Source organism: Carya illinoinensis, chromosome 10, assembly GCF_018687715.1.
Source record: "Carya illinoinensis cultivar Pawnee chromosome 10, C.illinoinensisPawnee_v1, whole genome shotgun sequence".
Classification (NCBI taxonomy): domain Eukaryota; kingdom Viridiplantae; phylum Streptophyta; class Magnoliopsida; order Fagales; family Juglandaceae; genus Carya; species Carya illinoinensis.
Genome location: NC_056761.1, coordinates 7,517,771 through 7,535,890, shown reverse-complemented (window position 1 = coordinate 7,535,890; position 18,120 = coordinate 7,517,771). Strand labels below are relative to the sequence as shown.

The 18,120-nt window shown below is 33.1% G+C and overlaps 1 protein-coding gene across 1 annotated transcript; it reads right to left on the bottom strand.

Annotated features, from left to right (window-relative positions):
* Nucleotides 1-15,781: 15,781 nt before the first annotated feature.
* LOC122280150 (BOI-related E3 ubiquitin-protein ligase 1-like) lies at nucleotides 15,782-17,642 on the bottom strand. Its single transcript, XM_043091151.1, has 3 exons — nucleotides 17,363-17,642; nucleotides 16,912-17,263; nucleotides 15,782-16,606 (listed from the first exon to the last, which is right to left on the bottom strand). The coding sequence occupies exons 1-3, from the start codon at nucleotides 17,416-17,418 to the stop codon at nucleotides 16,076-16,078; spliced, it is 939 nt and encodes a 312-aa protein (XP_042947085.1). The 5' UTR covers nucleotides 17,419-17,642; the 3' UTR covers nucleotides 15,782-16,075.
* Between the last annotated feature and the right edge of the window lie 478 nt (nucleotides 17,643-18,120).

The window sequence follows — 18,120 nt, the reverse complement described above, 5'->3', positions numbered from 1 at the left end:
AATTATAGAATCTTATTGGAAAGACAATTTTTTGTAATTGCTTTGGTTTCGTCTCCCATTTGCTCGATGAAATTCAGAGTGTCACCATGCAATAGAGGGAGTACAAGCCAAAGAGAAACTTCACAAGTTGATGTTTTTGTATCAATACTTGCTCTCGTTCTCTAGTTTTTATGTGTAGTATTGAAAAAGAAAACTAATAGATTTATCATTTCTTTTTATTTGGAGATCAGACAATAGTTGATTAGATCTCGTTTGCATTTATTAGGTGTCGTTAATATGCTTCTTTAACATTTCAATTTCAGATGAAGTTATAAAAGGATGGGATGAAGGGGTCGCGACCATGAAGGAGAGTTTTTCTTTTGTTAAACATGAAAAATAGAAACTAAAATACAGTAATGCATCATTGAAGTTGTTTTGATAAGAACAAACTACAATCTTGCTAAGCTTTGCTATTAACTTGTTAACAAACCCCAAGTTGTTGTTTTAGCTTGGAAGGATGATGGTCTGTAGTTCCTATCTTCATTGCATATATCAATGTGAAGCTTTTGGAATTTCTTGTTTTAGATTTGGATGTTTTTCTATATTAAACCAAGACAGTGTACGCTATTATCCACTGTAAGTGTAACAGCCCGCTAGAAATTCAATTGTAAAATTTCTATTAACCTTAGGAACCTCGTGAAAACCCCATAAGTTTTCACGAATCCATTAATCGTATAGATTTTTGTCTAACTACATAGTTAGTGTTATTATTTACTATGGTATCAGAAGTGTGTTTTTGATTATTGGAGATAGTTAGAAGTGTCAAAATGTATTATGGTTTGTGCCATTAGACTCGGAGGGTTTTTTAAAGTCTTATGGCGTAATAACATTTTTTTATATTTTCGGTCAAAACGTCTGTTCAAAACTGTAGATATTATTGGATAAAAAGAAATATCTTGAGATAATTTTCGTGAATATTATTGGGTAAAAATATTTTGAGTTGATTTTTATAGATATTATTAGATAAAAATATCTTAAGTTGATTTTTGTAGATATTATTGGATAGAATATTATGAGATAATCTTTTATAGATATTTTGGGTAGGAGAAAACCACACTCAACTCTCAACTCCAGCCTTATCACCTCCCTTATCTCGTCCATAAATATGTCCAGCCAGCACCCATGAACTTATCTTCAATTACATCTTCCAATAAAAGATTATCAAACACTCTCTCTCGGATAGCTTTTAAGAGATTTTTTGCACGCCCATTTCAAAGCTGTTGTAAGTGTTTTATCATAAAGTCTCCTTCATATAAGTTGTTCCTTTTTGAGTTTAGTTTACATGGATATCTTATTTGCCCCATTTGAAGATCATTTGGTCACTCAAATATTGTGTAAACTATAGAAAGGTCATTCTGGGAGATAAACTGGAGAATATGTTATAGTTTGGAGTTTTTGACCAAGCTAATGGATAGATATTGGTCCGAAATTTTTATGGAGTATTGTTAACATGTATATGTGACTATTGGTTGAGGATTTTTGCATGATTAAAGGTTTTGATGAAAGATTTTCTTAGATTTAGAAACTTAGAAACTGGAAGAAGAAAAACAGTTTCTGTTTTGAGAAAGTTTAACTCTTTGGTGGTCTAAACCTATTCTAATGACTTTAATAATTTTATTGGAGGATCCTAAGTATCTTATATACATGTTATATTATTATTTTGAAGATATTTGATGTTAGTTTCAAAGATATGAAATTTTATGCAAAGAGATATTCAAATAAGCCAAAGTGTGGATATTCTTGGCTAAATTTATGTTTTGGTTAATTTCTAACAATGTGATCTTGAATTAGAAGCTTATATATGTTTTAGGACATCTTTTTAAACCATGTGATGGTTTGGTTTGAAGATCATATATTTATAAGTCATAGATCAAGAGATTTATCAAAACTAGTTGAGGAAAAAGTTTCTGTTTTTGGACTAAGTGTAAAACCAAAAACTCCAAATATTATTTTGTGATTTTGGTGACTTTGGTTTGATGATTTAAAGCATGGTTGATGTTAGGATGATATTATGAATATGTTAGAAGTAAGATTTGATTTTTGAAACTCTTGGAGATGTTTTGATTTAAGGTCAAAACTTGTGATTCAAGTGCTTGGATCTTTTTACAAAAAAGTTTGGTGTTGATTATTAGCTTTTTCTAAATGGATGTTTTAAGTATGGTTTTGAACTTAGGATTGGAAGATGTTTGTTGTAAAATTTTGGTTTAAGCATGAGTTTTGAAGTTGAAAAGAATTGCAACAAAAAAATCAAGGGAAATGGCCTATGGATGTTTCGACCATAGTGTGTTTTCCATAGTTGTGTTTTGTTTTAAATTTTTCTGAGTTGATATTTAAGTTTAGGACAAAATTTACATGAGAAATGTAAATTTTGGAAACTTTTGGAGTTAGTATGCAAAATCCTTAAGTTATGGGTAAAACGGTCATTTTCCCACATGTAGAGAGTAGAATGAAAATTTTACTCTTTAAGTTAGTATTTTCCATATTTCAAATTATTAGTGATTTAGTTCTAACTTTTAGAATCACTAATTACAGTTCCTCGTGATCACACTTGAAATTTTATAAGAAACGCGGAGATCGAGATAAATTAGCTTTTAACTTACTAGCAGTCTACTGTGTATGTGTGCTAAGTAAAGGAACTACAGTGTATGTATGTATGTTATCATATATGTCATGCCATGCCAAGTTATCACGTAATTGTCTATTATACAGAATTTATTCTGTCGTCAATTTTTATCTATTACATAATATATTCTGTCATGTATTACTGTACCTTACAATTACGTCATGCTAAGTATGCCATCTATTACATGTATGTCAAGTCATGTAATATTCACTGTTGCAAATATATCATGTTAAATATGTTGTCTATTATATGTTATGCAATGTTACGAAATATTTCTATCTCAAGTTGCTCATGTATTTCAAGTTATATTCAAGTCACGTTATGTTACGTCAGGGATTCAGTCATTTCGTATTCCAGTCACGTTTCATCTTGATTACTTATGTATGGGGTCACAGCAATTGTGACGCATACATTACGTGAGACACAACAATTGTGTCACGTAGAATACATGAGGCCACAACAACTATGGAGTATGTATTTACACGTACAATACATGGGGCCACAACAACTGTGGAGTATGTATTTTTCATGTTAAGTCAAGTTTGTGTAGAATATATGGGGCCACAACAACTGTGGAGTATGTATTTACACGTAGAATACATGGGGCCACAACAACTCTGGAGTATGTATTTTTCATGTTAAGTCAAGTTTGTGTAGAATACATGGGGCCACAACAACTGTGGAGTATGTATTTACACGTAGAATATATGGGGCCACAATAACTGTGGAGTATGTATTTTTCATGTTAAGTCAAGTTTCAGATCAAGTTCATGTTAAGTCAAGTTCAGTTCATGTTTCAGTTTAACTTATGTCAATTATGCTATGTTGTACGCCAAGTTATGCTTTAATTACTTATGAATTTGATTATACATTTATGCTTTTACTGTCATGCATGCATCATTAGATTGTGTAGAAGTTTTTTATTAACTTACTGAGATTTGTAATCAAATCTCACTTTGGTAGTTCCAACTACCATTCCCCCCGAATGGTAGATCTTGTTACAGGACCTGAAGGAGAATCAGGAGCTGATCAACTAGACATAGTTGACTAAGCGACGGTGCGACGTCAATGTTAATATAGTAGTTAACGTAAATTACTACTTGTACAATGGAGTTGCATCTTTAGTATTTTTTGGATCATAACCATTTTGGATTAGTGTTGTGATCTACTCAATGAGTCTTTATGTATGAAGTATGTTTTAAGCATTTGGGATATTTTCAATTTGGTGCATAGTATTGCTAAAAAAAAAATTATCCGCTGCGAATATTGCATAATGTTAGATGCATGTTAGGAACATTGCATCTTATATGTCATGAACGGGGGCAGGTAACCTTGTGTTGCATGTCTCGACGTTTCAAATGTCCGTCCGATCCCAAACGGAATTTGGGGGCGTCACAGTAAGTATCCATAGTCCATATTTTTTAGAGTACTTGTTTTCAAGACATGTATGCAAAAACTGCAGTTTGAATACTCTATACTGAAAAACCAGCTTGAATATTTGTTCAGGATAAGTATATCCTTCTGTTGAAGGAAGCTTATAATATTTTTGAATGATTTTGATCATCCAGGATACCAGAAAATATGTCAATATAATTAATGATTGCTTGAAGAAAATAAAATCTTATATGCCCAGAATATCATTGAAATTATTCTGAACTTTCATATTTTAACCTTTCCAAACACCAATTTGGTTTGAGCATTGAATGCTCTTCGACCCATGATAGAGAATCATTGAGATCATTGTAAGGAAATTTCTATCAATTCTTCCTCCAGTTGGATGTTCAAAAACATCCTCGAATGGCATCCTTGGCTGATTATCTAGTTTGTTTTAACATTTGCATATAAACTATGATGTATAAATAACAAGCATGATTATGCAATATTTATTGGCTTGCATCTTAACATGTGGTATATATTTTGCTTGCTTTATTGAATATTGACATTGGCTGTAAGTTTACTCGATTCGTGATGCAGCTGCAAATAATGTGAAACGTCTCGCAGAAGGAGCAAGTTTTATAAAAGAAGTTTATATTGTAGTCACCTGTGGATTTCCTTGGAGACCATTCCAACTTGCTAGGGTATTCACTAGCCTTTATAGGCATGACCCATGTCATTCCTACAAAGAGATCATTCCACATGGTCTTTGAACTAATGACTGAACTAATGATAATAGCTTGTAATTTTGTATTTTGTAATGTAATTAAATACCAAATAATGTAATATGAAGTGAGATGTACTATGCGATGCATGCATTTTATATTATAAATACTGAATTACTAGTTTTTAGATGCATTTAGTTAAAAAGATAATAAGTTTTCTGTATTAAAAAAAAAAAGTTTTTCAAATGTAATGGAATATAGGCTTAAGATTTTTTTAAAAAAAATTGCTTTACAACATCTTTTTTGGAACAAAATTTAGTAGTATAAAGCCTTAGTAGTAAAGTTTAAAAAAAAAAAAAAAAAAAAAAAAAAAAGGTATAGCCGGTACCCGGATTTCCGGGTTATAAAAATCCAGATTCATCCGAGTTTCGGACCGTGTCATGACCTGGGTATATCCAGGCCGAAACCCGGTCCAGATTTGGACTCCGGATTCCGGGCTGGGTATACCCGGATACCCGGTCCGAAACCCGGATGAACAACCCTAACCATGTCGAGAGACATAGACATAAGAGACTTCATTGCTAAGTTTGGATACAAAAATTATTTTAACTCATCTCATATTTTTATTATTAATTATTTAAATTTTTATATAAAATATAATAAATAATTTATTTTTTTTAATTTTAAGATAATAATAATATTAAAATTAATATTTTAATTATATTTTATTTAACTTTTAACTTTTATTTAGAATCATCTCATTTCATTTTATCTCATTATCTAAATCTTACTCAATGAGTTAAGATAAAATAATATATAAGTTAAATAATATATTATTAAAATATTATTATTTAATATTATTTTATTTTAAAATTTAAAAAATTTAAATTTTTATTATATTTTATATAAAAATTATAATAATCAAATGCGACCAGATGATTTGAGATGAATTTTTAAGCCAAACCTCCCCAATCTCTCTTTATTTTTTATTTTTATCAACTAGACATTAAATATTAGAACCGGGGTTGTTAAAAAATTGACATAATATTTGTCAACAACAATGTACCGAAATTGTTAATGTTAGGTACTATGTATGTAGGCCGTTCCAAATCAGTTCGTTGTACTGCGTTATATACGGATTTGACTTTAAAGCACTTAAATAGTCGCATTGGCATCCGTCAGCAATGACTCTGTCTCTCTCTCTCTCTCTCTCTCTCTCAAGTTGATATTGAATATTCAATTAGAAATGAAATTATGTTACATCATTTTAATTTAGTAGGATTATTGATCAAATTCATATACTTCGATCGGATGAAGATGTCACTCTTATCATATTCCAAGAAAAATTATGTTAACATTAACAATTTCAGTACTTTCATGGTTGGCTAGGATAGCCGTATGTTTGGCAAACAGGATCACTTGAAAATTTTTCATAATTTTTTTTTCAAACATCACTTAAATATAATAAAATATTTTTCAATTTTATATTTTCAATTTTTTGATATAAATATTATTTAATCATTACAACTTTTCGGTAAAAAAATAAAAAATATTAAATAATTTTTCTCATTTTTTTAAAATAATATTAAATTATTTTTTTCTGATTTTCATAATTTTAATAAAATATTTTAACTCAAATTTTTTTATAATTATTCAAAAATGATTAAAATATTCCTGTTCATAAAATTCTAAAATACTTAAAATCTCTGTACGAGTCCTGTGTATACATACGTATTTAGATTCTCTTTCCAACTAATTGAAAGCCAAGTTCAAGACTCAACCAAAATGGGATTATTATTGTACTGCATGCATGGACTGAGTTTATCTTCTCCTTTAAGTGGGAGTTATTGACAGAGTCTGTTGTCTAATCTGCAGATCATGAATAACTGAAAAACAATTATAATACAAACCCGATCAACTCTGTACGCTCATGGAAGAAGTAAGAGAGAGTGCAGCAACAATCGCGGCCGTACTGGACTAAATGCTTCCGTAACAAAACTGTTCATTAATTTACAGCAATTATGTTTTGTTATTTTATTTTAAAATGAGTTTATTTTCATCATAAATATTCATTTTAATTGCAAATAATTCATCATAAATTATCATTCTTTATACAATCATTTTTCAAGGAGTTTAGAGTTTAGATGTACAACGACCAAGAACCATCTACCACCCACATGACATGACATGCCATGCCAAAATGCATTTTGACTCACTCGTGGCCGGCTGGCCTCCATGCTGCATGCCTTGTCTCGCGTTTCTAGAGGCTTTACTTTTCTTCCTTTGAAATTAAGCCTGAGACGAGATCAGGCCGCGATCATGTCCATGCTACTCAGCATGGGGCGGCCTAATTTACTTTTCTTCCTTTCTAATTGCTTCCGTTCATAAACATTTTCATTTACTTTTTTAAACTAATAAGATTAATAATTAATAGCTTTTATCTTAATAGTTTTTCTAGCTAATTATTTCTTTATTTTTTAGGGAATTCCTTTTTTGGAGCCTTTTAATATTATTTCTTAAATAATTTTAATATGACTATAATATATTTTTTTAATGCAATCCATAGTTGGACTAGCAACAGCTAGCAGGAGCGCTCTAGCTAAAACCACTGTCGAAACGGATGCGGCAGAAAACTCTACGACCATGCTACTGAGTAAACAGTCCAGGCGATGATTAGTGATAGGTAGCGGTATCAGGGCGAAGAGGCGCGCTACTGCAGGTGCCGCGCGAGCGTTCAAATACTAGTAGTGGCAGGCACACGTACGTACACCAGTCACGGTACACGTACGTTGTGACTTCAAATGGCACCTTATAATATATTCATGCATGGCAATGAATGAGCTCTAGCACATCTAATTAATTAAAGCCTTGGCCTTCGACTTGGCAACCCCTGGCCTGATGATTTCTGTTTCCCCACGTTTGGACTCGCCTAACTAGTTGACCCGGGGAACGACCCAGTCCATATGGCTCAACAATAAGCCAGGCCCATGCATGCTTTCACATAAGAGACATAAGATTTTGAAGTTCAAGATAATTTCAAAGCCCAATGCCTTCTGAGCCCAACATATTTTCGACATATTGATCGTCACTTTCAATGGCTTTGAAGTCTTGTTCCAATGTTCTACTACTATAAAGGCCTTAACATTACGGACCAATAATTCTTAATAAGCAAGGCCTGGATTCGAGGGCTCGAGCTGGGAGTTGCCATCTTAACATCCTTTGTGTGATATATTGATGATTCTCTCTTGGAATTCTTCTTAATATCCCACAGCTTTATGACAGAAATTGTGGATTGATCAATCATATGGAGGGGAATTCCAGGCTTTTGCTCATGTATTGATCAAATGAAAGATTAATCGAGTACTCCAAAGTACGCTAGCGTCCTAGCTAGCTAGTTCCTAATTAGAATGCTTGAAATCTATATGCTTTCACAAACTGATCGATCTGATCAAACCCAAGTCCGATCATCTCAGTTAGCTGGCCGCCTACGCATTCCGATCTAGCATATTAACATACCTATGGCCTTCAATAATTGATACACAGTTTACTTTTTGTTTTCAGGGAGACTTGTTTTGTAACAGGACATCACAAATTCGTGTCCCTCATTTAACAGGTCTCGTTCTAACGTCTGAAATTTAATCCAAAGAGTGTACATGGTGCTCATAAAAGTCTTGTTTCAAAGCTATATAATCGGACATCATGTACATGATCACCTAATTCTCTAAAGAAGTCCTTTTCATAATGGAGGTAGCTAGCTTCTGTCCAGAAGTTGTGCTATTTATGTCATGTTACTAAATATTGGGGACTACTATCTAGCTAGGAGCCTTGGGAAGAAAATGAATTAATTAATAAACTAGCCCACACGACACGCTTCTGTTCTCTTCTCTCTCTCGTGATATATATATATTTATATATAATGTATTGACCTTCTCTCTTGCAGCTTGCTTCTATTATTCAATCGATTCGAAAAAGACTTATGGCCGGAGAGGTGGTTGGCTTTCTTAGTTATCTTGGAAATCATGGTCATTGAGTTGGTTTGCGATATGAAGAAAAGCATTAAAAATTAGATTAGACACATATCTTCCACCGAACAAAGAAAATGGTGTAACTCATTACTAATCTTTCTTTTTCACAACCCCAATAATTAGATCTGCATGCTTATCACAATGATCAAGGTGGAAAAGGCTCAACAAAGTGGAATATAGATCATTTCTTTTCGGTGTATATTTTTCTAACCAGAAAATGAAACTTTGGCCGGTTAGGGTAGCAATTGAGTGGCACGTACAGATGCTCCAAAAAAAGTATATATATATGCTTCAAGAAAAAGGAGTACTTTTTTATCAATTTTTTACCATAAAAGAGGTTATTAATTTATAATTAAAACAGACTCATTTTAGTTTAAAATACTCATGTCGCTAGAAATAATTAGTCGTAAATAAGTAATTTTTTTACTAATAGCCATGCAATGCTTAATTCTGATAGAATATAAATCTGTACGCACGTTAATTTAGAGGACAAACGTACAACAAATTAAGATTGTTTGTTTGATGTCATGATCAAGTGCATGAGTAAAAGTTGAAAAGATCCATATCATTTTGTTCTACAAAGTGGTCCACAGTACCGAAGGATTCGGGAAATAGACCAATGGAGAGTCATGATAAATGCAGCCTAGCTCCACTATAATGTTTGTTGTCGTTGTTTAGAAAATGAGAGGTAGATATGGATCATTATTTCGTCGTACATCGTCCAATTGTCTTTATTCTAAAACGTTACAAACAACTTGCATGGAGATTATAAAAGCAGGAAGTAGACGTAGGGCATGCATCATGAGCCTTCAAAGTTGCAGCTAGCTTTGAATAATTAGATTCATTGGACCGCTCGATCGAGAGGTGGCCAGAGGATGGATAGAGTTTTTCGACATGCGTATTTTTTATAAATTTTATTAATATTATTAGTTATATTATTTTTTTAATATAAAATAATTATTTTAACTAATTATATATATCAGTAAAATATATAAAAAAAAAATACGTAAAAATCGGGACTTAAACCTCCCATATTATTTATAAAGATTTGGATTTTTTTTCAAGATAAAAATATTGGTGATCGGGAGATGTTAATTAATAATTTAATAAAGAATGGGTAAGGTCAAGATATTAATACATGCAGCTTGATATTCAACGACGAGTAGTACTCATGCCAGATCATCAATGGATAAGTTAAAAGAGTCCTCAATTATATGTCGTATTGATCACGTACGTAATATATTGTTTCTTTCATCTATCCGCATCATTATTTAATAATTGATCTAACTTCAATTTAATTTCCTCTCTTCCTTCAAGTTGCATAACGTACGTGTGACACACTGATTGAGACTAGACAACAGGACAGGTGCCACAACTATAAGACAAATATATATACATATATATATATATTTAATTAATTATCATAACGTCTTTATGCCAGAGGAATTTTTTAAAATTTTTTTTTTGGGTGTAATGTAAAATAAATATTATTCTTGTATAGGGTGGATTAGTCATGATAACTCGTTGGATTATAATTAATTCAAGCAAATGTATTTTGCCACGTACGTACTCACCATGTGTAGTAGTAGTAGTACTGGGTGCATGTAGCGTAAGATAGGTTGGTGTTGGAAATATATGATGGGAAGATGGAGGCCGTACGTGACAACCTAAAATATTATTCGAAAGTAAAGGAATAAAACCAGTACACATGACTACTTTCAATATTCTCATGAGTGCATGATTTTGTGCCGGTCTTCCATGTGACAGCCATATATAGCAAACAAATTAATACTAATTAATCTCCATCGATCGGATCTATTTATTTGGTCACGAATAAATTAATTTATAAGCATATTAATGGTGGGGGCTACCTTGCTAGGTAATGTTAATGGAGCCAAGACTTTCCGGCAATTTTATATATATGATAATATGTCATATAGAAATGCATCGGCTGATCCCAAGATATATTCATAATTTATACAAATTAATGTAGTAGTGTATGCTTGGTCAAGTCGAACCCAGAATAGTTAACTTGATCGATTGTCTTTATCTAATATATATATATAGGAAAATATTATAATCATAAAGACATTACACAAAAACAATCAGACGAATTGATGTAGCTTGATGTACTTCGTCATATTATAAAATTACTTTTATTATAAAGTAGATCTAACGAATCAAATAAAACCACATGCATCAGTTTGAAAAATTACTTATGTGTAATTTTTTCATAGATGTAACAGTACTTATATATATATATATATATAATAAAAACATCATGCATAGAGATTCGTCTTTGTTAATTATAGGTAACTAAAGGGACCTCCAATAGACAATTTTTTATAATCATCTTTAGATCATGTGATCATCACAACTATTGATCATTACCCGATAGCCATATGGCCCGGCATCTTGCAATGATATATGCAATTAATTATGTTATTTTAAGGTATGCTAATATAATGCTTTAGGCTGATACAAAACCCAGTTATCAGATAGTTTCGTTTCGAAGTTTGAGATCTCGTCGTATCACTTGATATTATATCATTAAAAAATACCTAATATTAATTTAATTTCTAAGCGTTAAATATTATTTTTCAGAATAATAAAGAAATATTGAGTTATAATCATGTAGCTCTAGCTAGGTCCATAACGCTACAAGTAGTACTATAGAATAAAAATAAATAACAGTTAATTAATATTTAAATATTCCATTTTCCTCTACATTTCTGTGCTCAATAATTAAATATGATACCACCTGCATGCATGCTCATCAGGCGTAAGACTCAATTAATATTAAAGTCTTTGTCTCAGAAATATGACTAAAGTAATCTCAACCAATGCGTTTAATTAAATTGTTGATCAGACAATACCTTTGATACGATTCCAATTAAAGAGCAATCACTTAGAAAATTAATAATTTTTTAATATATATATATATATAATGTAGAAACAGTCAGTACCCTCAAATCTTGTTAGTTGGAGTAATTAATTAATTATTTTAGAGCCAAAAACATGCTTTAAGATAAGATAATCCTTTGTTTAATATTAATTAATGCACATTCTTGCCCCAAATACAAGGATATGTTAATGCATACTAATATTAATTTTAAAGGAGTGTCTATATATGCTGGTCACAAAAGCGACAAAAGTACTTGATCTCGATTTAATTAAGGATCCTTGCTAATTGCCTATAACACTACTTGATTTATTAATCATGATAGGTTGCTGTCTGTAACGCCATCGTACCATCATTAATTTAAATATAACCTACCAAGCCTGCAAAACTTTATTATTATTATTATTTTATCAAGTCCAAGTATCTCAATTGTCAAGGCTGGCACGTTGATATCAACAAGAAGCATGGAGGATACCCAGATGCCAGATGGTACTACTTTTCCTTTATTTTTATTTATTTTTTTATTTTTATTTTTAAAAAAGTGTCATATATGATACATTTAACAGGAATCGTGTCATATTAATTTCTGAGGAAAAATAATTAATGCTGAGAAATATTAGTATTTTAATTTTTATTTATGATTGACGTGATTTCCTCACATGGGACTTGGCCAGTACTGAAGGTTGGGGGGCCGCAGCAATCAACAAATAAAAACCGACAATTAATGAGAAAAAAATATAGAAAAATAGAATGAAGAAATGGTTTTGGAAATGACGCCGTTCTCAATTCAATAAATGTCTCCTAGATCAAATGAACCATTTTTAAAAAGAAATGCTGCATGGAGCCAAGGCTGCCATCGTTGCATGCGTATGGAGTGAATACAGAGAGGCTGGGAATTAAGACAAAATGGCAATATTCCAGTAGCTGTGCTTATCTTTACTTGTCCCTCGTTTTGTTCGATGTTTTTCCCGATAGATAAAATAAGATTAAACAATAAATAAAACACTCTTAATTAAAACAGCCTACTTTTTAGTCAGATCGAAGAACTAATTAACGACGCAATTTCAGTACTAAATATCATACTTATTTGGACACAGAACATCCATACTTTCGAGAAAATGATGTTCATCAGGAACGTCGTAGTGCTTAACATCATTACCTTTGCTACTGCAAACATATCTTTATCTCCAATTTAATTGTATTTATAAAAGTGTTATAATTATGTTATGTTAAATTTATTTATAATAAAAATAATTTTATAATTTAATATGTTACATTAAATTACGTTAATTTATAATTTTTTTAAAAATTTATACATATAAAGAAATTATATAAGAGTAAATTTATATACTGATATTATTTTATATAATATATTATATCTATTTTATAATAAAAATAATTTTACAATTTAATATATCGCATAAAGCACTTATTATTATTTTTTTTTTTGGAAGAAGATTATCTAGTCTTGAACTTCACCTTATAATAAATTAGGAAGGAACGTTTCGAAGTTTGAAGGATGCTTTGGTATAAACAAAGGCATGGAGGAAATTGAAGGGTGTATGGAATTCAATTAACCTTAATTACCAATTAATATTTCCAGCTCCTTGATCAATAAATGCATAAAACCATGTGATGTGGTTGTGGGTTTCTAGTCTTTCTTTTGTTCTTTATATTTGTAAACGGAATCTCCAAAAACAAAAGAAGAAGAAAGAAAAGACAAGATCTCCTCTGTTCTCTCACTTTTTATAACGTTTATTTTCAATCTTTGTCTTTGCATAACCAACTTGGGAGATTTTCTGCACAGAAAGGACTCATCTCTCCACCATTTTTTCTTCTTTTTGTGGTACTTGAGTCTTGACTGATAATTACTTGCCTTTGTTCTCGAAAATATCAATGGGTTCCAGAAAGCACCGAAAGATACCCTCCCTCCCTCCCTCCCTCTCTCTCTCTCTCTCTCTCTGCATTAAAAAAAAAATGACATTTTCCGGCTGTAAAAAAAAGGCACAATCATATTTATTGTTTTGGTCCATACGGAAGGGGGCTGGAAAAGAACACAGAGAGCCGAAAATGCAATGCAAACTTTATTGTTATTTATTTAGTTATTTTTCACGTATACCCACGCACACTTTGTCTATTTCCAAAAGACAATTTCATGGGACAACCCAGGAACCATCCCCCACAACCTAAATCTAGCAGATAATTATGATACTGTCGTTAAGGGTCCCACCCCCCAAAAATAGGACCCCTCTCAGTACCATATGCCATTAACTCGGCCCTTAATTTGTCGGCATTATACCCTCCAGCATCACCATCTCTTTAGCAACTCTGGCATGTAGTGCATACGCACCACGATGTCGAGACCTGACACCCCACTAACGTACGCCTTCGTCTGCATATTTTTTGGGGGTCCTTTCTTCTCCTTCTTCTAGGTTTAACCCTACCTTTGAGTGACAGATCTCCATGACAGTAAAAGCCAATGTTGTGGGGGCTAACCCTCGTATCATATGCCATCTGTGCATGGCGTAATGCATACAAGCATAGAATACGTGTCGGTGCACGATTTGTATTTATCTCTATCATGATCAATAAATTATTTATCATCCAAATAAATTGGCTTTATACTCTTAAATATATGATTTTTTGGGTAAGATTTTACTATCTAAAAATTAATTTTTTTATATATTTTTATATATTTTATTAATGAGATTGATTGTTTTATTTTTTTAATCTACAATAAATCTTAGAAAAAATGTAAAAATAATTATATATAATATTTTTATTTTTTTATCACCCCATCCGAGAAGAACCAATGAGGAATAGGAAGAGGTGAAAGGGAAAAAGCTTGGTGAAAGATAGAACGTTTAGATAATTTTAATCTAAAGTGAGAAGTACAAACAATAATCATTCTCTAACTTTCTGATGATAGGTGTGGCCATTAGAAATGCAATGATTTAATTATTCTTTAACTTAGAACGGTTATTACGAACATAAAAGGGTGAAAAAAAAAAGGTGGAAGAGAGATTCGTCCAATAGGGCATTAGATTTTGCTATCACATCGTGGTGGGTCCACTTGGTAACTGGTAAGACACTAAAGATAAAAGCTTTTTTTAACAAAAGTCATTGAAATTTTATATTCTTTGAAGACTTTGACACATTATTTTTGCGTTTGATCTTATGGTAGGTAACGGGCATTTTTCTTGATGGTGGTCGAAAATGGGATGATTGATCATCCAATTTATTTATTAGGGTTGCTGAGAACATGAATATGTATATATCTCAGATCACGATCTTCTGAAGTGGGTGTGCCATTTGGAGAGAAATCTATCGCATAGTTGAAAGAAGGAACTTGAAGAAATAAACAGTTAAACTCTCATGTCTTAAAATTTTCAAAAATTTTATACCATATAGTAATTTTTATGTATTACTTTATATATTTTATTAATGTAATCAGTTGTGTCATTTTTATAATATAAAATAATTATTTTAACCAATCATAATATACAAAAAGTCATAACCAAACTCAACTTAGATCATATTGTTGACTGTTGTTAAGGTTTTCTACAGTAATCATTGATCTTAAAAAAAAAAAAAAAAGGTGAGAATTTAAAATTTTAACCGGCCTTCGGGCATGATGACACCATTTTCTACCGGTTTCCACCAAACAAAAACTTACCCTCTATTATTATCATCATTAAAAGCTGAGAAGAAACCACTCTGTCCTTTGTAAAAAGTTGCAAAAGTCATGGGTCCTCGGTTGCAACTTTTTAGGTCACTGGTGGCCGAAAGATAGAAAGAACCCACTCGATCGATCGATCATCGTTCGAAACCATATGCGTCGTATTCCTCGTGTTCTTTTCATAATTTCATTCGCCTCCACCACCCAAGATAACTTTTACATCGCATGCATGGTGAGGGTCACCACGGCCTAGAAAAAGACTTATCTTCTGCCCGCCGGAACAGACAATGTAGACATATATATGCGTGACACTTGTGGGGCATCATATTTCCAAGAAAAAATGTTTGTACTGTTTTCGTTTCCTTTTTTTTTTTTCACTTACCCATTTTGGATGGCATGAATTTGACTAATGGGTTTTAGGAAAAATTAATTAATAACCCATTTTGATTATCAAACTTTCCTTTGCAACACGGAAGAACTCCTAATTACCACATTGCCAAATCCAACAGTCAAGGAAATTTATGGCCAATTAGCTCCGGAAGCAATTCACAAAAAAGATTTAAAAAAATATCTACCAAATTAGTCAGAAATAAAAATAAAAACAATTTCTGTAATTTTTTTTTTTTTTTACCCTTTTTTCGCTTCATCTAACAGGTATTTTCCAAACCCTAATGAGTTTTTTTTTCTTTTATCTTTTTTTCCTCCCTACTAGGAGAAATCCACATGCACGCTAGCATTGATGACAGAATGACATACTGGGCAACTGCGGAGATTGGACCCGCACGTGGTACAGAGGCATAGATGCCTGCACAGCAGTAACAACACCCTTGACTCCCTCACCCCACACTGCCTACACATTCTGTCCCCGACGCTGCCGACCACCGCCTTATCCTTCATCGTCTCCGCCTCCTCACCGCCTTCATCCGCCGCCTCGCACTGGCCCCCCATATCGTTGCTGCCACAGCTCGACTCCGCGTCGCTGTCCTTGGTCACGTGGGCCAGTACTTGCTCTAGGTCGTTGCGTAGACTGTTGGCCATGGCCTCGTTCGTCTGCGCCAAGTCCCTCCAAATCTGGTTCTCCACCCACAGGCTTTCCACTCTTTCCTGAAGGACCCAATTCAGCTTTCCCATTCTCTGAATCTCTTCCTCCTTTTCTTTCAGTTTCTTCGTGAAGTTTTCCTGGAATGCCGACACCAACATTCTTTTTTGTTCCTCAAGTTTCGAACTTAACTTTTCTGCCTGTTAAGATATCAACAGAGGATTTATTAGATCATTGAATATCACCACTATAATCCGAAAAAGAAAATCATAGTTTACACATCAAGAACGTTTCTGTTGCTGCCTTACAATGAAAACTGAAACGCTCGATTCAGAAACTGAAACGCCCGATTCAGAACAAAATCTTATTTGGTTTTTCACTGTCTTCGCATAAAAAACGACGCAAAATTATTTAAATTGCAATTTTTTTTTGGTTTCCTTTCTTTCCAGACCATAGAATCGAAAAAACTATAAATAACATAAAACAGTAAAGATTAGATAATTACATATTGGGCAAAGAAGCAGTCGATCTGATCTCCTTCTTGTTGTTGTTGAGCCTGGAAGAAAATGTCCCGGTCGACAAAAGATGGCAACCCGGATAACTTGGTTCTCTTTTGAGGGACTGTCAGAGCACTGAGCTCATTGATCGAATCCGTGGGACGCTTTCTATGATCAGGGATACTGTAAGAAAGCCCGCTATCAGCCTTATTGATGAACGTTTTAGAAGAACCCAGATTGTAATCTACGGATTGCGTAAAAGGTGGGAGCCCTTCAGGCATTGTGCCAGCCAACGGAAGCCCAGAATACATCTGGGTACTGTATATATCGGCGTTGCCTTGATTAGGCTTGATAAAACCTCTGCAAAAATCCAACCAACATCAGGAAACTCAATCAAGCCATATATTACCCAAAAAAGGAAAAAGAGTCACTGAAAGGGGATATGGAGACTTAAGGTACCTATTTGTGAGTAACTGAGAAGGAAATCGATACATATGCCGAGCTTCAACTGCCATGAACGTTGGAATTCTTTCGCTTTTCTGTGAATTGTGAAATCACTTTCTTCTCGTTCTTAGAGAGAGAGAGAGAGAGAGAGAGAGAGAGAGAGATGAGGCAGAGCATGCAAATAGAAGAGGCTGAATGAAATAATGAAGTTTATTATAGGATTGGCTTTGTGTTGTTTTAGATAGAGGGAAAAGTCGAAGACTTCCAGGGAGAGAGAGAGAACTTTATATATACAGAACTTTGTTCTTAGATTCGCTTTAAAACAAAGAAGAAAAGAGAGAAGAAATAAAAATTTAATATTTTTCTGTCTGGTGCTTCCGAAATTGCACAGAAGATTTAGGGACTTTCAGGGAAATTCAAACATTACTGTCCCTGTCCGGGATCACATTTACTGGCTAGTGACAACGTTCGGTCAATGAGGTGCGGCGTATCCGCCACGTAATGACATAAGTGGTGGCTCCTCCAAGGTACGCCACGGTGGCAGATGCTGAGGTCCAAGCCACTTTAGTCAGATTTGGAAACCCTTTTAATTTTTATTTAATTTATCATTTAAAAAAAAAAAAAAAAAACAGAACGGGACTCGTTGCGAACGTGACCTTTGGTGGGACTGTAGGAGCCCACTTTTGTCGCACGTGGGAGGGTTTAGGCTCTTGTTGCGAACAGTGGGACCCGTTACGGTTTCATTGCAGTTTCCCCGTATAATAATTGTCCCG

Bases quoted from the DNA above. Each gene is read 5' to 3' on its own strand.
- LOC122280150 (XM_043091151.1), bottom strand. From the start codon at position 17,418: ATGGCAGTTGAAGCTCGGCATATGTATCGATTTCCTTCTCAGTTACTC. The intron at 17,264-17,362 runs GTACCTTAAGTC...GGATTTTTGCAG, and splicing joins TCTCAGTTACTCACAAATAG to AGGTTTTATCAAGCCTAATC. The intron at 16,607-16,911 runs GTAATTATCTAA...ATATCTTAACAG, and splicing joins ACTGCTTCTTTGCCCAATAT to GCAGAAAAGTTAAGTTCGAA.